The sequence below is a fragment of the Oncorhynchus mykiss genome, chromosome 5 (genome assembly GCF_013265735.2).
Source record: "Oncorhynchus mykiss isolate Arlee chromosome 5, USDA_OmykA_1.1, whole genome shotgun sequence".
NCBI lineage: Eukaryota > Metazoa > Chordata > Actinopteri > Salmoniformes > Salmonidae > Oncorhynchus > Oncorhynchus mykiss.
This window is the reverse complement of record NC_048569.1, coordinates 47,635,898-47,658,526: the sequence shown is the minus strand read 5'-3', so window position 1 is coordinate 47,658,526 and position 22,629 is coordinate 47,635,898. Positions and strand designations below refer to the sequence as shown.

Genomic DNA, 22,629 nt, shown 5'->3' with positions numbered 1-22,629 from the left:
AAGCAGGCAGGTGTTAAGAAGCGCGGTTTGGTTGGTCATGTTTCAGGGGACACATGACTCGACCTTCGCCTCTCCCGAGCCCGTTGGGTAGTTGCAGCGATGAGACAATATCGTAATTGGATTGCAACTGGATGTCATGAAATTGATGAGAAAAAGGGGGTAAAAAAAGAAGCAATTACTTCTTCTATACAAATGTTGATCAGTACAATAAAATAAGTCCCAAATGGAAAAGAAACAGATTGTTTTTCATCTGTAGCCCTGTGAAATCAGCTCAATAACTCAATGCATGCACACACTCCTATTGAATATGCATGCACCTGTATTGTGAATTAGTGATGCACGCTATACTAAAACTTTGTTAGTTGTTAGCTGCATTGTTAGCGTCCCACTCATGCTGCACAGAAGACTTTAATAATGCAACACGGCATGTAAAAATGTTGAAACTGTTTGCACAACAATGTCGATAGTCCAGAACACTTTTACAATGCAAGACAATACCGGTAGCTTCCAGGTTTAATTGTAGGGCTAACTTTCCCTGCAAGCTTACAGCTGACTTCACTACCGTAGTACTTTTTTGGTGATAATATGCAAACCATAATGCAAAATACTCTGATTTTCAAAGCTGATTGCCACAAAACACATTATTAATTCACATCGTCTCCCTCGCCACCAAAAACAAATTTGCTTCTTTTTCTCCACAGCCACACTCTGCCTCATGAATGACATCATTACTTTCTTAAAGATAAAGCGCACACTTTTATAATAGATTGCTTCTTCAATGCAAATGTTGTTGATCAGTGCAATTTAAAGTACATGTTCTCTTAACAGTTGCCACAATAAACTAAGACCTAAATGGAAGGGATTGTTTGTCATCTGTAGCCCCATGAAATCAGCTAAAACAAGCTCAGTAACTCAATGCATGCACACATTCCTATTGAATAATATTCCTTTACCTGTCTTGTGATTAGACCTAGGCTACATATTGATTTACCCAGTTTATCAATAGAGATTTACCATTTAAATAAGTTACCATTATGTTGTTTTGTAGGTAGATTGTTTTTACCAAAGTCAAATTGATTAATTAATGCATACATGGCTGTCTTTAAAAAATGGACATACACATTTTGTAATGTAATGATATTGAACAAAAAAATGCCCACCTATTGAACAGAGCAGTAGCTGATTTTATCTGTCTGGATCAAGCTCCATTCTGAGACTGGCTAATACGCCTTTGTTTTGTCATAGTATCTTTTTGGTATTGAGTATTGTGATACTAAATCTGGTATTGAAGTAGAAATTACTTTAAAAATAACACTGACAACACTATGAGCTCCACCAAGTTTCTGCCATATTGCTCTCACATATCCAGTCCTCTCAGATCTGTGAAGGGAAGTGATGGGAACATCTGCTCTGTGAGGGCAGAGGGAAGGGAACACGTTGAATGAGACACAGCCCAAGCTTCATTTATCAGGGCTTCAGCAGGGTTGTCAACCTAGGCTGCAGTGTTTTGTGTCGGGTCAGTTTAGGCTGCAGCACAGCAGCCAGGCAGTTCTCTAACCTAAGCGCTCTGCATTGATTTCTGTAGCCTACTAATGCAGTCCTGTGGTCACAGCCTCTGGCCCTGTGTATCACTACAGTGATGAGATTATGATGACCTGGATGGAAATCATCATGTGACCTTGGCTTGAGTCCTCGAAAGTGCCACTGTTACTGATGCACAAAACAAAGTAAAGCTAGGCTAATGTCATGGATGAAGGATGAGCCCTCGCTTAAATCTTGTATAGAGACTTTTTGAGGCAATATTTGTGGTGTTATTGGAAGTGGTGTGGGCAGCCGTAGATGAGAAGATGTCAGAATAATTTGCTTAGTCAATAAGGAGTTATAAATCACCCACATAGTTGTATTATAATAAGCAGGGAACTGTACTAGATAGAATAGGCTTTTAGTGTATTAGAAGCAGTGAGTACATTATTCTGCTGTGTGTCTATCACCCAGCTTTACGGTTTAAAGCTGCCTGAGAATCCAATGATTTAGTCCAGTATGGGAATATATTAGAGCTGGGTGATATAGACAAATCCATATTGCGATAAATTGATGCGCTAACGATACATACAGTGCCTTGCGAAAGTATTCGGCCCCCTTGAACTTTGCGACCTTTTGCCACATTTCAGGCTTCAAACATAAAGATATAAAACTGTATTTTTTTGTGAAGAATCAACAACAAGTGGGACACAATCATGAAGTGGAACGACATTTATTGGATGTTTCAAACTTTTTTAACAAATCAAAAACTGAAAAATTGGGCGTGCAAAATTATTTAGCCCCCTTAAGTTAATACTTTGTAGCGCCACCTTTTGCTGCGATTACAGCTGTAAGTCGCTTGGGGTATGTCTCTATCAGTTTTGCACATTGAGAGACTGGCATTTTTTCCCATTCCTCCTTGCAAAACAGTTCGAGCTCAGTGAGGTTGGATGGAGAGTATTTGTGAACAGCAGTTTTCAGTTCTTTCCACAGATTCTCGATTGGATTCAGGTCTGGACTTTGACTTAGCCATTCTAACACCTGGATATGTTTATTTTTGAACCATTCCATTGTAGATTTTGCTTTATGTTTTGGATCATTGTCTTGTTGGAAGACAAATCTCCGTCCCAGTCTCAGGTCTTTTGCAGACTCCATCAGGTTTTCTTCCAGAATGGTCCTGTATTTGGCTCCATCCATCTTCCCATCAATTTTAACCATCTTCCCTGTCCCTGCTGAAGAAAAGCAGGCCCAAACCATGATGCTGCCACCACCATGTTTGACAGTGGGGATGGTGTGTTCAGCTGTGTTGCTTTTACGCCAAACATAACGTTTTGCATTGTTGCCAAAAAGTTCAATTTTGGTTTCATCTGACCAGAGCACCTTCTTCCATGTTTGGTGTGTCTCCCAGGTGGCTTGTGGCAAACTTTAAACAACACTTTTTATGGATATCTTTAAGAAATGGCTTTCTTCTTGCCACTCTTCCATAAAGGCCAGATTTATGCAATATACGACTGATTGTTGTCCTATGGACAGAGTCTCCCACCTCAGCTGTAGATCTCTGCAGTTCATCCAGAGTGATCATGGGCCTCTTGGCTGCATCTCTGATCAGTCTTCCCCTTGTATGAGCTGAAAGTTTAGAGGGACGGCCAGGTCTTGGTAGATTTGCAGTGGTCTGATACTCCTTCCATTTCAATATTATCGCTTGCACAGTGCTCCTTGGGATGTTTAAAGCTTGGGAAATATTTTTGTATCCAAATCCGGCTTTAAACTTCTTCACACCTGTATCTCGGACCTGCCTGGTGTGTTCCTTGTTCTTCATGATGCTCTCTGCGCTTTTAACGGACCTCTGAGACTATCACAGTGCAGGTGCATTTATACGGAGACTTGATTACACACAGGTGGATTGTATTTATCATCATTAGTCATTTAGGTCAACATTGGATCATTCAGAGATCCTCACTGATCTTCTGGAGAGAGTTTGCTGCACTGAAAGTAAAGGGGCTGAATAATTTTGCAAGCCCAATTTTTCAGTTTTTGATTTGTTAAAAAAGTTTGAAATATCCAATAAATGTCGTTCCACTTCATGATTGTGTCCCACTTGTTGTTGATTCTTCACAAAAAAATTCAGTTTTATATCTTTGTTTGAAGCCTGAAATGTGGCAAACGGTCGCAAAGTTCAATGGGGCCGAATACTTTCGCAAGGCACTGTAGAACGATACGTTTCTAACATTAATGTGCACCACAGTTGGAACCGGTTCAGGGAACAGATACAGAAAATACCTAAATTGTTAATGGAACAGAATCAGAACCGGGAACGAAAGTGATCTATACCGGCGCAGAACCGTTGTTTTAAAATTCATGGGAACTGGTTAATAAAGCTATTTTACATTCCAGGCATGTTCTTTCAGTCACAAAAAAAGCGCCTATGCAAAGCCCTCCCCTGTCAATCAGAAACCTCATCCAGTGTGTAGGCTACCTGCCCCTCCCCCTCCAAAGCTAAACTGTAGCTTACTGACGTGACAAGCGTGATTCAGAAGATGCGGAGAGATTTTTAATTAGAAGTATGGATTCACTTTTTCAATGATAGTTACAGATACTATAGTTATCACATTTCAGATTGGATTAACTACAAAAAGGTAACACGTGTTTTTAATTCTAGTGCCGCTCTGCACACACAAGCTTGTTAGCTGGCTATGTATCTCTGGTCCAATGTTAAGCCGACTCTGACGTTCAAAGACATTCAAAGTTCCTCCATAGAAGCCGTTCCTCTGTATGTATAATTCTGTGGTCCTAATTCAGATAATGCTTGTCATCACAAGATGCCAAGTTCTTCAAGCCAAGTCTTCTCCTCCACCCTCTTTCTCTTTCCCCACCTTCAAAATTTCAGTTGCATCTTGTGTTTCCATTACGGATGTAAACAACTCACTGATCTATAGCTTGCCTGCTCCATAACAAGCTGCTCTATCTGCACTGCATGATTGGTGTAATTTAATGTTGAGCTAAACGTACAAAAAACAGGAACAGAAAATGACAAAATATACCAGTACTTTTGACGTTCGATCCCGTTCAGAACTTTATTTTGCAGGTCGGAACATTGGAACGGAACCACATGTTGTTCTGTTCAGAACGAAACGATTGGAAAATTATTTAGGTTCCAACCCCTGCTTTAAGTAAGGACATTCTCCTACCAATGTTTGTCTATGGAGATGCATGGCTATGTGCTCGATTTTTATAAACCTGTCATCAACAGGTGTGGCTGAAATAGCCGAATCCACTAATTGGGGTGTCAACATACAGTACCAGTCAAAAGTTTGGACAGCTACTCACTCATTCCAGGGTTTTTCTTTATTTGTACTATTTTCTACATTCTAGAATAATAGTGAACACATCAAACTATGGAATCATGTAGTAACCAAAAGTGTTAAACAAATCAATATATATTTTAGATTCTTCAAAGTAGCCACTCTTTGCCTTAATGACAACGTTGCACACTCTTTGCATTCTCTCAACCAACTTCATGAGGAATGCTTTTCCAACAGCCTTGAAGGAGTTCCCACATATGCTGAGCACTTGTTGGCTGCTTTTACTTCACTCTGCGGTCCAACTGATCCCAAACCATCACAATTGGGTTGAGGTCGGGTGATTGTAGAGGCCAGGTCTTCCAATGCAGCACTCCATCACTCTCCTTGGTTAAATAGCCCTTACACAGCCTGGAGGTGTGTTTTGGTTCATTGTCCTGTTGGAAAAAGAAATGATAGTCCCACTAAGTTCAAACCAGATTGGACGGCGCATCGCTGCAGAATGCTGTGGTAGCCATGCTTGTTAAGTGTGCCTTGAATTCTAAATAAATCACTGACAGTGTCACCGGCAAACCACCCCCACACCATCCCACCACCACCTCCGTGTTTCACGGTGGGAGCCACACATTTGTGCGTCTCACAAAGACACGATAGTTGGAACAAAAAATCTAAAATTTGGACTCACCAGACCACAGTACAGATTTCCACCGGTCTAATGTTCATTTCTCGTGTTTCTTGGCCCAAGCAAGTCTGCTTCTTATTGGTGTCCTTTTAGTAGCCAGCAGCATACCACCCTGCTTACCACTGCTGGCTTGCTTCTGAAGCTAAGCAGGGTTGGTCCTGGTCAGTCCCTGGATGGGAGACCAGAGGATGCTGGAAGTGCTGTTGGAGGGCCAGTAGGAGGCACTCTTTCCTCTGGTCTAAAAAATATCCCAATTCCCCAGGTCAGTGATTGGGGACACTGCCCTGTGTAGGGTGCCGTCTTTCGGATGGGACGTTTAATGGGTGTCCTGACTCTCTGAGGTCATTAAAGATCCCATGGCATTTATCGTAAGAGTAGGGGTGCTAACCCCGGTGTCTTGGCTAAATTCCCAATCTGGCCCTCAAACCATCACGGTCACCTAATAATTCCCAGTTTACATTTGTCTCATTCATCCCCCTCCTCTCTCCGGTAACTATTCCCCGTGTTCTCAGTCAACTTACCTGATAAAATAACGGAAAAAAAAACAAAAAGTAGTGGTTTCTCTACAGCAATTCAACCATGAAGGCCTGATTCGCGCAGTCTCTTCTGAACAGTTGATGTTGAGATGTGTCTGTTACTTGAACTCTGAAGCATTTATTTGTGCTGCAATCAGCTGCAGTAAACTCTATTGAACTTATCCTCTGCAGCAGAGGAAACTATGGGTCTTTCTTTCCTGTGGCGGTTTCATTATAGCGCTTGATGGTTTTTGTGACTGCACTTGAAGAAACTTTCAAAGTTCTTGAAATGTTCCGCATTGACTGACCTTAGTGTCTTAAAGTAATGGTCTGTCGCTTCTCTTTTGATTATTTGAACTGTTCTTGCCATAATATGGACTTGGTCTTTTACTAAATAGAACCAATCTTCTATTTACCACCCCTACAACACAACTGACTAGCTCAAACGCATTAAGATGGAAAGAAATTAACACTTTTAACAAAGCACACCTGTTAATTGAAATGCATTCCATTTGACTACCTCGTGAAGCTGGTTGAGAGAATGCCAAGAGTGTGTAAATCTGTGAAGGCAAAGGGTGGCTACTTTGAAGAATCTCAAATATAAAATATGTTTAAACATAAATATAAAACTATTTTTGGTTACTACATGATTAGTTTTGATGTCTTCACTATTATTCTAGTGTAATTTTGTATACATGGTGTGTCTTTCAGCATCTTGGTGGGGTTTTAATTAGCCTAATAGCTGCTCTCTGGCTTAAAAATAATGGTAATAGTTACACTAATTCCACCAAAGACCTTTGTTTATTCGTCCTTTGTTCCCTGACCGCTGTGGCTATGCTGGGATAGCAACTACCTAGGACCTTCCTGTGACAAAGTTTTGTTGTGATCTCATCCTCCTTTGTTGACATATAGCTTAGGTGAACTTTTTTATTTTATTTATTTAACCTTTATTTAACCAGGCAAGTCAGTTAAGAACAAATTCGTATTTACAAAGACGGCCCTAGGAACAGTGGGTTAACTGCCTTGTTCAGGGACAGAACAACAGATTTTTTACCTTGTCAGCTCAGGGATTCAATCTAGCAACCTTTCTGTTACTGGCCCAACACTCTAACCACTGTGCTACCTGCAGCCCCACTGGCTTTGAGGCCTTTGTATGATATTGTGCTGCATGCATCATGTATATCATATCTCAGGCTTTGCTGTGAGATAATACCTTCGCCTCGGCATTCATGCACATGTTGGTGAGCCAGGCATCTAGGGAAGCCCAGTGGGGCTGCTGCCAGGCCTGCACACCCCTGTCCTAGTCCCTGCTCCCAAGGCCCCACCAGGGTCAAACTGGAGGAACAATGTTCCCATTGACACACCTAAGACTGCGTGTGAAGGTGGGCCCCCCACTTCTGCCTGTCGCCCCCACAAGCCCCTCAGTACAGCTATGACATCCTATATCCAGACCAAAGCTAGCAAATTTAGATTCATACTCACACAGGACTGTTTACTCACACTGTGGTGTTACCAGGCATATATAGAGAGAGAGGGCTGAAAAGCATTTTCTTTCCAAACATGTGGTCTTCTCATTTCCATGTTGTTGTTGTAACGCAGGCACCATGCCACCTCATTTATAGTCAGAGTATAGCAACTTGTCAAGCTTGATTTGGGTATACAATAGGGCTGGGCGATATATCAAATTAATTTGAAGTTGTGTTTTTGCGCGATATTCCAAATGCCTGTATCGCAAGAATCAAGTTTTTATGGGCGTTTATGTCCGTTTATGTTCTCATGTTGTATTTTTGGTCTCATCTCCTTCGATCCTCTGTGATGTGTGCACCTTCCTATATACACCAGAGATCTGTATATAATGACGAGGTGCCCGTCTCCGCCCTAACAATGGGAGTCGTCCCAATGGCGGGAAGTCAGGCGACAAGCTTAGGCCCAAAACTCGCTATTTATATTTATTTTATATTTATTTATTCAACTCGCTATTTATATTTGACGCTTGGTCCAACAGAATCGGTCATATGGACACAAACACATTGAGACATTATTTTACTGTAAAAGAGAAGTAAACTTTTCTAACTATACCCTTTTTATGTCTTACTCAAATTGCGCGCAGAGCAAATACCACTAAAACGAGAGTATCAATGAACGGCATTGGTGTACCATGTACCACTAACAGTATTTTAACCAATGACTGTTATAGTAGCTGTCTAGTCTGTGTCTTTTAAATGTGCAATAAGCATAAAAAACAATTGTATAAGGATTTGGCAACTCGTTCTCATTCTGAGAAATAAGGTAGGCCACTCGACTTCAACATCTGAAAAAAGTGGGCAGGCTTACATGCTTTTCTAATAGTTGGAGACAGACAGAAGGGGTTTGTTCATAACAATTCCGCTGTTCAACCTTGTTAGCTGGCAAATCGATTCAAGTTGGCCTAACTTAAAATAGAAAGATTAGCTGGCAAAAACACTAGCACATGGGCTTGACAGATTGTTGGTGAGACGTGATAATTTTCGATGCAAGAAGTTATTCACTATTAGTGAATGTGCATTATGCATGGTTCTAGTCTTTGTTGTAAAAAATGGCATTTTCATAGACTTGAAAGCCAGATAAGTGATTATTGCAAGTTAAACTATTTTGATAAATTCATTCAATTATTAGTGGTTCATATGGTTGTGGAAGGCTTATATTTAGCCTAGGTATAACTTCACAAGCCCTGCATTCATTAGATTTTTGCTGACTGTATGAAATGAAATGCAGTGCATTGTATTCATTGTACAACAATGCTTATTTTGAGAAAACACAACAAAAATCATCTCAAAATAAGCATTGTTGTACAATTAAAGGTTAAATACACTGCATTAAATACACTTAATTTCATATATGTGTGTGTGTGTATATATATATATATATATATATATATGATTTTTGTTATGTTTACAAGCATACTTGTGTCATAGGCCAAATAATGTCCATTTGCCTTTCGGTGAGTATTTATTCTTATGTGGCGCTTGAATGAACTGCCAATCATATCATATACTCAAATTCAAATAGCATGATATTAACACTGCAACAGAGTAGGTAAATGTTGAACTGGCCCTGTCGAGATCCACTGGCCCGACGCGTTTTTACTGGCCAGCGCTAGTGTCGGAATCTGCACGTGAAAGAAAACAAACGGATGTGGCAGAAAACAATGGCCTAAATGGATTTCTACTCATTGTTTCCACATTATATGTGGGAAGCAAATTCACTCACATTATGGGACATACAAATTCATGCTCTCTTCCTGCGTGTAGAGGAATTTGACTGCAACCACAGCACACACAACACACACACACACCCAGGTACCGAGAGGCGGGATCGACCAGCGCACTGTCAAACCAACAGTGTTTCCCCGTCATCGCTCACTTTGTGACTGACACACGCCTGTCCTATCAATAGATCACTAGAAGATGCATAATGTTCATTCTAGCGGGAGAAGGCTTGACATACTTTTTTTCTGGCTAGCGAATTGAAAAGTAGCGTAGTTAATTTAAGTGGGAAAGTGCCTGGCTGAAAATGAGTGTAATCGGCTGCATAGCCGACAGCCGGCGCTGGTTGAAAACAAGAAATATAATTTAATCTTACCTGCAGCAGCAGGGTGCCTCTAGGAAGCATTCTTAAAGATGCAATATGTATCTTTTTGGGCGACCTGACCAAATTCACATAAATGTGATTTATTGATCTTTCATTCTTATTGAAAGCAAGTCTAAGAAGTGGTAAATATGTTTATAAAACGTGCTCTCACTGACAACAGCGTTTATTTTCAGCAAACGTAACATGTGTAAATACTTGTATTTACACAAGATTCAACAACTGAGACATAAACTGAACAAGTTCCACAGACATGGGACTAACAGAAATGGAATAATGTCAAAATAATAACAATAATCAAAAGTAACAGTCAGTATCTGGTGTGGCAACCAGCTGCATTAAGCACTGCAGTGCATCATCTCCTCCTCATGGACTGCACCAGATTTGCCAGTTCTTGCTGTGAGATGTTACCCCACTCTTCCACCAAGCGCCTGCAAGTTCCCGGACATTTCTGAGGGGAATGTCCCTAGCCCTATCCCTGACCCTCCGATCCAACAGGTCCCAGACCTGCTCAATGGGATTGAGATCTGGGGTCTTCGCTGGCCATGGCAGAACACTGACATTCCTGTCTTGCAGGAAATCACGCACGGAACGAGCAGTATGGCTGGTGGCATTGTCATGCTGGCATTGTCATGTCAGGATGAGCCTGCAGGAAGGGTACCACATGAGGGAGCCGACCACATTATCTACCAAGAGAATCCCCCCCCCCCCCGCCCCCCCCAAGCAGACACCTCAACGTCCCTGAAAGAACTTCATTGGACTCTATGTAAACTGGAAACCACATATCCTGAGGCTGCATTTATTGTAGCTGGGGATTTTAACAACACTAATCTGAAAACAAGGCTCCCTAAATTTTATTCCAGCAACTTTGCACAGCTATTGAAGAGTGGGACAACATTTCACGGGCTGCAATCAACAGCCTGATCAACTCTATGCGAAGATGTGTCGCGCTGCATGAGGCAAATTGTGGTCACACCACTGATTCATGCCCTTACTTTTTAAGGTATCTGTGACCAACAGATTTATGTATTCCCATTCATTTGAAATCCATAGATTAGGGCCTAATGAATGTATTTCTATTGACTGATTTCCTTATATGTAACTCTAAAATCTTTGTTGCATGTTGTCACCGGGACACTGACCAACGCTTTGGTTCTTATTAGGGCTGGGAATTGCCAGGGACCTCACGATACAATATTATCTCGATACTTCGGTGCCGATACGATATGTATTGCGATTCTTAAGATTCTATATGCCCCTCAAACTCAACTCTGGACCTCGAAGCCAGTTCCACTGCTTTTTTCCCCCCATTATTTTCTTAAACGGGCACTATTTAGACCTGTGTGACCAGGTGAGTGTAATTAATTCAGGTATACCATAAAACCAGCCGGCTCTGGACCTCGTAGGGTAAGAGTTGAATGCCTCTGCTGTATGCATTGTGATTCAATACTGTGATGTTCCAAAAAAAACAATGCTCTCCATATTTCTGCTGCAGATGGACAAGACAGGGCCATAACAAAACATGTTTTGATCAGCCTTGGAAAGAAAAGTGCGGAAAAATAAATTGGCTCCCTATTTAAAAAGATGGGGAACAAGCTATGAAGGAAAAATACTGGCGTTTTGGTGCATGTACAGCTGTCTAGCGCCAAAATTATATTGCGATATTGTCAATACAATAAGATATTTCATCCAAAATAATATCCCTATATTTAACTATACACCCCCCTCCCATCACTAGCGAATACTGCGCTAACAGACTCCTGTTCAGACCATTGTGTCCTAGCTCTCCCTCGCTGTGGACCATGTGAGTCGCTTCAGCCAGTCTACTTTTAATGTGGTCAACTGGTGAATGTGTAGCCATCAGTGGAGTTAGCATTAGCCTCACTAGCTAGGCTAATCAGGCCCCAGATTAGTGGATCATATCTACACACAGCGAGATTAAAACCTGTAGGTATAGCAGCAATAGAATGAGAATCAGAGCATTAGTACGTCATATTACAGGAACAAGAAGCGTTAATCAGTCTGTGTAGTAAGCTAATGTCCGTTGTAAAGAACAAAATGAGTCTGCATTTACCCCCCTTTAATTGGTTGAGAGTAGCCTACATACAACTGCCTCAGGCAGTCTCAACACAGGCCTACTACTATACCACTATTCAGGCTGCTCTGCTGCCATAGTAAATCCTCTTGCGTGGCATGCCCAGTGCTCAGGCAGGGCAGTAGTGTAAAGAAGCTTAGCAGAAGGCCTTAGTCATGTGACCACCAACAGCCACTTCACTGTCAGATAAAACACAGGGAAGGAGAGGTAGAGTTGGGAAGAGGGAGAGAAAGTGAAGGAAAGATGGATTTTTTAAAATATATTTTTTATAATTTTTATTTAACCTTTTATTTAATTAGGCAAGTCAGTTAACAACAAATTCTTCTTTATAATGACGATAATACCAAAAGGCGAAAGACTTCCTGCGGGGACGGGGGCTGGGATTAAAAAGAAAAAAAATAACATTTAAATATAGGACAAAACACAGATCACGACAAGAGAGACAACACAGGCAGGGTGAAAGGCATAGAGCTCGCTATCTTGTAGTGCTAAAAAACTGAAATGAGTTACCTTTGGTTTGTTCAGCCATTCCTATGGGGGAAATTAATAGAGAAAATAAGGTCTGAGGCTTATAGGAGATCTTTAAACGTTTTGTTCTATGAGATAATATCAGTGTGTTAACACGACCTGTATGAATATGAGGTCTTTATGTGCTTGTTTGGATTACATAAATGCTTCCCAATTCACAAAAAAGTGATGTTAGCTGTTGAAGATTTTCATAGAACAAAACGTGTAAGATCTGCTAAGCCTGTGTTTACTACATACCTTCATTTGGGTGTTTGATATCCCCATAGGCTTTGGCCAATGAGCCATGGCTGAGTTAGTGCCTGGTAAAACCCCTGCAGAGAGACAAAGCTGTCCTGTTTCATAACTGACTATGTCTGGCTCTGGTCTGGGGACAAGGTTAGGAGGTGAGACAGACCGACTGTGACTAGACTGTGGTTCTGCTGCCTGCTGGGCCTGGGCGTAGCAGTAGGACTGAAGGCCAATTCTGTCTGGGATGTAAACACACTATGCCTCCCCTGCTGATGGAGTGGTGTTATTACTGCACTGCCCTGAATGGAAGTGGTTTGGATTTTGCGTTCAGTCTTCTGAGAGGTCTGACAGTGTCTATTTGACATTTTCTTAATGTATGTTTTTGAATGAGCTTTTCTTGAATGAAAATGATTGAACTATCCGTCTGAATGACACACTTATAGCTTCTTGACTCAACATGGTGGTTTTAAGTTGATATGCTGCAGTCTTGTTTTTGTTTTGATCTCTCTACTAACCAGCCATTTCTCCTGCACCTCTCTGCAGGTCCTCTCCTCCCTCCCCCGCCGGCGGGCAGGCAGCAGGTTGCCATGGAAAACTCGTCGGTGGCCTCCGCATCCTCAGAGGCGGGCAGCACGCGCTCACAGGAGATTGAGGAGCTGGAGCGCTTCATCGACAGCTACGTGCTGGAGTACCAGGTGCAAGGCCTTCTGGGAGACAAAAACGAGACGTACCTGGACGGAGACAACAAACCCCAGTCCCACATTTCACAGGTTAGCTAAGGCTAATGCTAAACGGGACCAGAGTGGCAACATTGATGCTGATACAAGTAGTCTAGGCTTGTCACGATACCAACATTTTGACAAACGATACAATATCAGACGAAGTAGCACGATACCAAATAGTATCGCGATACCATGGTGGGAAAAAATCAGTGGCCGAGCATCCTGTTCGCTCCGTCCCCCGTTCTCCAAAAACCTGTCACTGAAATTCACACTTCTACTTAATACAACACATTACGGCAGGGTAGCCTAGTGGTTAGAGCGTTGGACTAGTAACCGGAAGGTTGCGAGTTCAAACCCCCGAGCTGACAAGGTACAAATCTGTCGTTCTGCCCCTGAACAGGCAGTTAACCCACTGTTCCCAGGCCGTCATTGAAAATAAGAATTTGTTCTTAACTGACTTGCCTGGTTAAATAAAGGTAAAATAAAAAAAAATTAAAAAATTAACTTCACACTGTTCAGTGTATAGTAGAATACTGCATAGAACGGCTGATTTGCTCATATTGGTTGGCGGAATGGTAGGAAGGAATATTCATCAGTGTAGGCTAGAGGTCGACCGACTTATTATTTTTCAATGCCGATACCGATTATTGGAGGATCAAAAAAATCCGGTACCGATTAATCGGCCGATTTATAAATAAAAAATAAATAAAATGTATTTGTAATAATGACAATTACAACAATACTGAATGAACACTTATTGTAACTTAATATAATACATCAATAAAATCAATTTAGCCTCAAGTAGATAATGAAACATGTTCAATTTGGTTTAAATAATGCAAAAACAGTGTTGGAGGAGAAAGTAAAAGTGCAGTATGTGCCATGTAAGAAAGCTAACGTTTAAGTTCCTTGCTCAGAACTTGAGAACAAATGAAAGCTGGTGGTTCCTTTTAACAGGAGTCTTCAATATTCCCAGGTAAGAAGTTTTAGGTTGTAGTTATTATAGGAATTATAGGACAATTTCTCTCTATACAATTTGTATTTCATATACCTTTGACTATTGGATGTTCTTATAGGCACTTTAGTATTGCCAGTGTAACAGTATAGCTTCCGTCCCTCTCCTCGCCCCTACCTGGGCTCGAACCAGGAACACATCGACAACAGCCACCCTCGAAGCAGCGTTACCCATCGCTCCACAAAAGCCGCGGCCCTTGCAGAGCAAGGGGAACAACTACTCCCAAGTCTCAGAGTGAGTGACATTTGAAACGCTATTAGCGAGCGTCCCGCTAACTATATAGCCATTTCACATCGGTTACACCAGCCTAATCTCCGGAGTTGATAGGCTTGAAATCTTAAACAGCTCAATGCTTGAAGCACAGCAACGAGCTGCTGGCAAAACGCACGAAAGTGCTGTTTGAATGAATGCTTACGAGCCTGCTGGTGCCTACCACCGCTCAGTCAGACTGCTCTATCAAATCATAGACTTAATTATAACATAATAACACACAGAAATACGAGCCTTAGGTCATTAATATGGTAGAATCTGGAAACTATCATCTCGAAAACAAAACGTTTATTCTGTCAGTGTAATATACGGAACCTTTCCGTATTTTATCTATCGGGTGGCATTCATAAATCTAAATATTCCTGTTACATTGCACAACCTTCAATGTTATGTCATAATTACATAAAATTCTGGCAAATTAGGCGGCCCAAACTGTTGCATATACACTGACTCTGCGTGCAATGAACGCAGGAGAAGTGACACAATTTCGCCTGGTTAATATTACCTGCTAACCTGGATTTCTTTTAGCAAAATATGCATGTTTAAAAAAAATATAGTTCTCTGTATTGATTTTAAGAAAGGCATTGATGTTTATGGTTAGGTACAGTCGTGGAACGATTGTGCTTTTTTCGCAAATACGCTTTTGTTAGATCATCCCACGTTTGGCTAGGTTGGCTGTCTTTGTTAGGAAGAAATAGTCTTCACAGAGTTCGCAACGAGCAGGCAATATGAACTAAATATGCAGGTTTAAAAATATATACTTGTGTATTAATTTTAAGAAAGGCATTGATGTTTATGGTTAGGTACACATTGGAGCAAGACAGTCCTTTTTTGCGAAAACGCACCGCATCGATTATATGCAACGCAGTACACGCTAGATAAACTACTAATTTCATCAACCATGTGTAGTTAACTAGTGATTATGATTGATTGATTGTTTTTTATAAAATAAGTTTATTGCTAGCTAGCAACTTACCTTGCATTCGCGTAACAGGCAGTCTCCTTGTGGAGTGCAATGTAATCAGGTGGTTAGAGTGTTGGGCTAGTAAGGTTGCCAGATTGAATCCCCCGAGCTGACAGGGTAAAAATCTGTAATTCTGCCCCTGAACAAGGTAGTTAACCCACCGTTCCTAGGCCGTCATTGAAAATAAGAATGTGTTCTTAACTGACTTGCTTAGTTAAATAAAGGATAAATAAAGGGGTAAAAAAGAAAATTGGCCAAATCGGTGTCCAAAAATACCAATTCCCGATTGTTATGAAAACTTGAAATCGGCCCTAATTAATCGGCCATTCCGATTAATCGGTCGGCCTCTAGTGTAGGCTGCTGAAGGGAGGATGGCTCATAATGGAGCGAAGGGAATCAAACACATAGAAACCATGTGTTTGATACCATTACGCTACAGCCATTACCACAAGCCCGTCCTCCCTAATTAAGGTGCCACGACCTCCTGTGATATACATGTCATGATATACATGACACACATACTCTCTCTGTCTCCCTCACTCTCATAAACACACACTCCACTCTCTCGCTCTCCCACAAACACACCGACTGCTCCCAACTTGTAAAACGTTAGGCACCAAACAATTTAAGAAGCACCAGAAATAAATAGATTTTTGATTTAGTTTAGGCTTGCATTAGACCTATATGAAACCTACCATTTTGAAGCACATCTTATGAGTATCAAACCCTTTTCCTTTTTGCCTGTGCCTAAACCTACTGTCAAGTTACCAGGTTGTTAGCTAGCTAGGTTACATGACTGCACATCGTTGTTTGTTAATAAACCAATAATTAGCGATGCAGGATTAGTTTAAAATAATTGATTCAATTGTTTTTTATTCCCCTTAATCAATCTACACACAATACACCATAATGACAAAGAAAAACATGTTTTTTGAAATTTTGCACATTTATAAAAAATAAAAAACTGAAATATCACATTTACTCAGTATTCAGACCCTTTACTCAGTAGTTAGTTGAAGCACCTTTGGCAGTGATTACAGCCCTGAGTCTTCTTGGGTGTGACGCTACAAGCTTGGCACACCTGTATTTGGGGAGTTTCTCCCATTCCTCTCTGCAGATCCTCTCAAGCTCTGTCAGGTTGGATGGGGAGCATTGCTGCACAGGTATTTTCAGGTCTCTCCAGAGATGTTAGATCGTGTTCAAGTCTGGGCTCGGGCTGTGCTGCTCAAGGACATTCAGAGACTTGTCCCGAAGCCACTCCTGAGTTGTCTTGGTTGTGTGCTAAGGCTCATTGTCCTGTTGGAAGGTTAACCTTCGCCCCAGTCTAAGTGCTCTGGAACAGGTTTTCATCAAGGATCTCTGTACTTTGCTCCGTTCATCTTTGCCTTGAACGGAGAAAAAAAAACATCCCCACAGCATGATGCTGCCACCACCATGCTTCACCGTAGTGATGATGCCAGATTTCCTCCAGACGTGACACTTGGCATTCAGACCTGAGAGTTCACTCTTGGTTTCATCAGACCAGAGAATCTTGTTTCTCATAGTCTGAGGGTCTTTAGGTGCCTTTTGGCAAACTCCAAGTGGGCTGTCATGTGCCTTTTAATGAGGAGTGTCTTCCGTCTGGCCACTCTACCCTAAAGGCCTGATTTGGTGGAGTGCAGCAGAGATGGGAGAACCTTCCAGAAGGACAACCATGTCCACAGAGGACCTCTAGAGCTCTGTCAGAGTGACCATCGGGTTCTTTTTTCTTTTGTGTGTGTGTGTGTGAATTTTTCCCCCTTTTTTTCCCCTAATTTCGTGGTATCCAATTGTTAGTAGCTACTATCTTGTCTCATCGCTACAACTCCCGTACGGGCTCGGGAGAGACGAAGGTCGAAAGTCATGCGTCCTCCGATACACAACCCAACCAAGCCGCACTGCTTCTTAACACAGCTCGCATCCAACCTGGAAGCCAACCGCACCAATGTGTCGGAGGAAACACCATGCACCTGGCGACCTTGGTTAGCGTGCACTGAGCCCGGCCCGCCACAGGAGTCGCTGGTGCGCGATGAAACAAGGATATCCCTACCGGCCAAACCCTCCCTAACCCGGATGACGCTAGACCAATTGTGCGTCGCCCCACGGACCTCCCGGTCGCGGCCGGTTGCGGCAGAGCCTGGGCGCGAACCCAGAGTCTTTGGTGGCACAGCGCCCTTAACCACTGCGCCAACCGGGAGGCCGACCATCGGGTTCTTGGTCACCTCCCTGACCATGTTCCTTCTCCCCCGATGGTTGAGTTTGGCCAGATCTAGGAAGAGTCTTGGTGGTTCCAAACTACTTCAATTTTAAGAATGATGAAGGCCACTGTGTTGTTGGGGACCTTCAATTCAATAATTTTTTTATTTACCCTTCCCCAGATCTGTGCCTTGACACAATCATGTCTCTGAGCTCTTCGGACAATTCCTTTGACCGCATTGCTTGGTTTTTGCTCTGACATGCGCTTTCAACTGTGGGACTTTATATAGACGTGTGTCTTTCCAAATCATGTCCAATCAATTGAATTTACCACAGTTTGACTCCAATCAAGTTGTAGAAACATCTCAAGGATGATCAATGGAAACAGGATGCACCTGAGCTCAATTTCGAGTCTCGTAGCAAAGGGTCTGACCACCTATGTAAATAAGATATTTCTGTTTTTTATTTTTAATATGTTTGCAAAATTTTCTAAACCTGTTTTTGCTTTGTCATTATGGGGTATTGTGTGTAGATTGATTTTTGTAATTAAGTTGGAATAAGGCTGTAACGTGACTGTGGAAAAAGTCAAGGGGTGTGAATACTTTCCGAAGGCACTGTAACTCTAAAACCAATACTTGGTGGCTCTTGTACGTGCACAGAAAACAGGCTAGTTTACCTCATGGGATGCATTGCCAGCTGAGCAGCATTCACAAAATAGCCAAGCAAAAATTAGGGGACAACATTGACCAGCTGGCAGAGGGTGGAGAAGGAGAGATTTGTAAACGTCTTTCTTTCCATCATCATCACAAAATAGTGTTGAGTAATTGTCATTCCAATTTTTCCCCTCTCTCTCCCTCCCTCTGACCTAGTGGACAGAGGACTGCAATGACAAGAAAGACGGGAGTTGGTCACCCTCGTGGGGGAGGGGCTCCACCAAACCAGTGAGTGTTTGGACTGTGTATGATGTGTCTGAATTCTGGAGGAAATGCTGGCTGGCTGAAGGTCTACACACAACACACAGCTGTGCTGAACCTGCATGTACGATCATTGATGAGGGGGAAACAAGATCTCAATGATAGCCAAGGTTACTAACATATGGCTCCAGTCAGACATGCATACATACTGCACATTACTGCTGTTTCATTGGGTGTCTACTTCTTTGGTCATATAGCAAATGCCCTTAGGACACAACCGTCATAAATAAGCAAGCTCCATGCTAAAAGAGACCAGATGCATTTTGAATTCAACTTATTTAATCTCTGGTGATGGCAGCTTTGCCTACAATGTATCTCAGTTCGAGGCTCTGCTGAAGTGTAGGATGGATGAAGACAAGTGTTCGTCACAAAATGTAGGCGTAAGTGAGTTTCCACCAGGTAGCTGGGCTGATAACTGATAGCTGATAACATATCCAGACTGGCTGATCATAAATTGAGACCTCTCTCACTAATCCTCCTCCTATTTGCATGGGCTTTATGGCGCTAGTGTGTTTGCATAGCGAACTACCCTGGAATATCACGGTACCAGTAGGTGTTGTTCTGTCAGTGGTGGAATATAGGGGGTTGTAGCCCGGTTGTATAGCTGAGAACAGGGGCGTGTTCAGTTATGTTTCTGAATGCTGACGTCATAGCCAGGGTTCTTCTGGTCCGGTGGATGGGGTTTCCCCCATGTGTCGCCTCCGGCTTTGTGTTTGTCTGTGCCTGTTGGCAACGACGACGTGGCAGAGTGTATTTGCCCGTGTCTGCTAGCACAGGGTGCAGGGAGACACACACGTCTCTGGCTCGCTCTGTCTCCTCCTGTTTCAACCAATGATGTGTGGTAGAGGTCGACTGACAGATTTTTTTTTCAACGCCGATGCCGATTATTGGAGGACCAAAAAAGGCCTATGCCGATTAATCAGACTATTTTTGTTATTTTTTATATATTTGTGATAACGACAATTACAACAATACTGAATGATCAATGAACACTTTTATTTTAACTTAATATAATACATAAATAAAATCAATTTAGTCTCAAATAAATAATGAAACTTGTTCAATGTGGTTTAAGTAATGCAAAAACAGTGTTGGAGAAGAAAGTAAAAGTGCAATATGTGTCATATTAAAAAGCTAACGTTTAAGTTCCTTGCTCAGAACATGAGAACATATGAAAGCTAGTGGGACCTTTTTAACATGAGTCTTCAATATTCCCAGGTAAGAAGTTTTAGGTTGTAGTTTTTATAGGACTGTTTCTCTCTATACCATTTGTATTTCATATACCTTTGACAATTGGATGTTCTAATGGGTACTTTAGTATTGCCAGCCAAATCTCGGGAGTTGACAGACTGCTCTATCAATCATAGACTTAATTATAATATAATAACACAGAAATACGAGCCTTAGGTCATTAATAATAACGGGTGGCATCCGTAAGTCTAAATATTGCTGTTACATTGCACAACCTTCAATGTTATGTCATAATTATGTAATATTCTGGCAAATTAGTTCGCAACGAACCTGGCGGTCCAAACTGTTGCATATACCCTGACTCAATGTGCAATGAACGAAGAGAAGTGACACAATTTCCGTAGTTAATATTGCCTGCTAACATTAATTTCTTTTAACTTAATATGCAGGTTTAAAAATATATACTTCTGTGTATTGATTTTAAGAAAGGCATTGGTGTTTATGGTTAGGTATAGTCGTCCAACGATTGTGCTTTTTTTGTAAATGCGCTTTTGTTAAATCATCCCGTTTGACGAAGTTGGCTGTCTTTGTTAGGGAGAAATGGTCTTCACACAGTTCGCAACGAGCCAGGCGGGCCAAACTGCTGCATATACCCTGACTGTAGCACAGAACTCAAGATAAGTAACACAATATTGCCCCTATCTGGTGCGTGCGTTTATCACTCCGTGTGTATCGATGCTAAGGATAACCGTCTTGTGGGTAGCTCAATGGGGTAGACAGAGATGTTTTCCACAAAAACCTTCTCAACTAAATACAAAATAGGCTTACCTGACAGAACTATATCATCATTATTTGTATCAATTGTTTTGCAAACTCTCCCATGATGTGCCACAGCAGTAGGCCTAACAGGAGAAACATCACTCGACTGACACATTCCTCTTACTAGATACACAATTAAATGGGATTTGCAATGCAAATCTTTATTTATATGAAACAAATGTTTACCTTGTTTCTCTGTGAATAATAATAATATTGAGAGTTGGGGGGGGGGGGGGGAATACAATAGAGCATTTTATGGGGCCTACCATTCCAAATACAGTTTATTAACCACTATTTTACTGGGTATATTGACAGAAAACACATTTATTTTACACCAAGGGCCCGGGGACACATTGCAGGGTAGAGGAGAAGATTGTGCCTATTTGTTTATTTAAAAGTAGCTCTCATGCTAGAAAAGGTTGGAGACCCTTGCCTTAGGGGCTCCCCATAACCAGGAATGCTGTTTCGGCTACATACAAACTTCCTCAGGCTCTGATACTTACATAAACTGCGATGGCTTTGAGTAAGGTAAGGTAAGGTTTTGCTCCAGTCGATGACCTGACATGGTTAGTATGTGCATGTAAAAATGATTCTATAGTTCGGCCTATCGGTTGTGTATGGTAACAATACATTGATACTGTATGGCGAGGTGACCTGAGGTTGAAATAATTTTTATATTTGGGTCAGTATGTACCTTACTGACCCAAAGGCATAGATAGTATGGTTAGGTATGTGAGGTGTTTGTGTTGCTGGAGAGAGAGTGAAGCAGATGCTGGGCTGCTTCTGCAGCCTGCCCTCTGGTCTTCTGGGCACTGATTCAGTCATCTGCCACCTGCTTCTTTGCTTCACTTTCATTTGAACTAAGCAGTTGGAGCCCTTTCTAAGCCCTTGCTTGTACACAGAGTGACTTGAGGCTGTCTTGTGGACAGTTGGGTTGGTTGTAGTCAGGTAAAGACTGAGGGTTAGAGTGTCTGGGGTGTGTCGGTTTCTGAGGAAGAGATTTGAGGACAGCAGTTTCAGGATAGCAGTGTAACTTGACTTCTCTGGGATCACAGAGGACCTAGTTTTCACGTCCATCTCAATCTGCACAGTCATGACCCATGTTACTCCCATATCTATCCCAGAAACAGAGAGCTATTCAGATGCTGATCAGGCCCTTGTGAGGATGTATTGATTTTAGCCTAGGCTACAGTCCCAATGGCACCCTAATCCCTAGAAATGTACTACTTTTGACCAGGGCCGATAGGGAGACGCAGCTTTAGTCTTTCTCCCTCTCAGCTGTTACTGTGGGCTAAGGAAAATGAAGGAGAGGGAGGAAAAGGGGAGACATATTATTCTTTGTTTCATCGCCTGATATATATTTTTTCCTTTCCCGAGCACTAGGCTGTCATTTGGTGGGATAAGGCGGCTGCATGACGTCTGACAAATTACTTTGTGAGAGGCACTGATGAAATAATCAAATGACATGAAATTGAATGAACAGAGAACATGACTTTCTGGCCTGGCCTATTGAGTCTCTCTGTGTGGTATCTGCGTACAGTGTTGTGGGTCTGGGTTGTGTGCATCAGGGAGATAACTTCTTTTTTTATTTTTTTTGTGAAACTGGGAGGTTGTCTAAAACTGCTCTGAGGAATGTACACACACAGACATAAACCACTAGGGAAGGCCTGGATATAAATGAGGGGGAACGGCTCACCGGGGGTTAGCGGAGTACCCCAGGCAGGCAGTCTGTCTGTAGTGGGGTTAATAGGTGTGTGTGTGTGTGTGTCTGTCCATCCACTGAACCAAGGCACTGACTGGCTGCTCGATTTGTCAACCTGTATGTATGCATGCAGCCAGCCAGCCTGTACTAGGGTATGGGGCCAGACTGTGACCATTGGGACAAAACAGTCACTGGCTGCTGCAACCTTTATTCAGCCAGCAGCAGTCAGTTGTGCTTAGCAGCACTGAGTCAGAATGGCCATG

The 22,629-nt window shown here is 42.0% G+C and overlaps 1 protein-coding gene across 7 annotated transcripts in view; it reads left to right on the top strand.

Annotated features, from left to right (window-relative positions):
• LOC110523973 (CBP80/20-dependent translation initiation factor) overlaps positions 1-22,629 on the top strand; it is a 132,249-nt gene that overhangs the window by 4,144 nt on the left and 105,476 nt on the right. For 5 of the 7 annotated variants that reach the window (XM_021603172.2, XM_021603176.2, XM_036977719.1 and 2 more), the window contains exons 2-3: positions 13,039-13,265; positions 18,550-18,621. In XM_021603172.2, coding sequence (XP_021458847.2) covers positions 13,083-13,265; positions 18,550-18,621 — 255 coding nt within the window. In that variant the 5' untranslated portion in view covers positions 13,039-13,082. The remainder of the gene's footprint in view (positions 1-13,038; positions 13,266-18,549; positions 18,622-22,629) is intronic. The other 2 variants (XM_021603174.2, XM_021603175.2) reach the window with 1 other exon arrangement.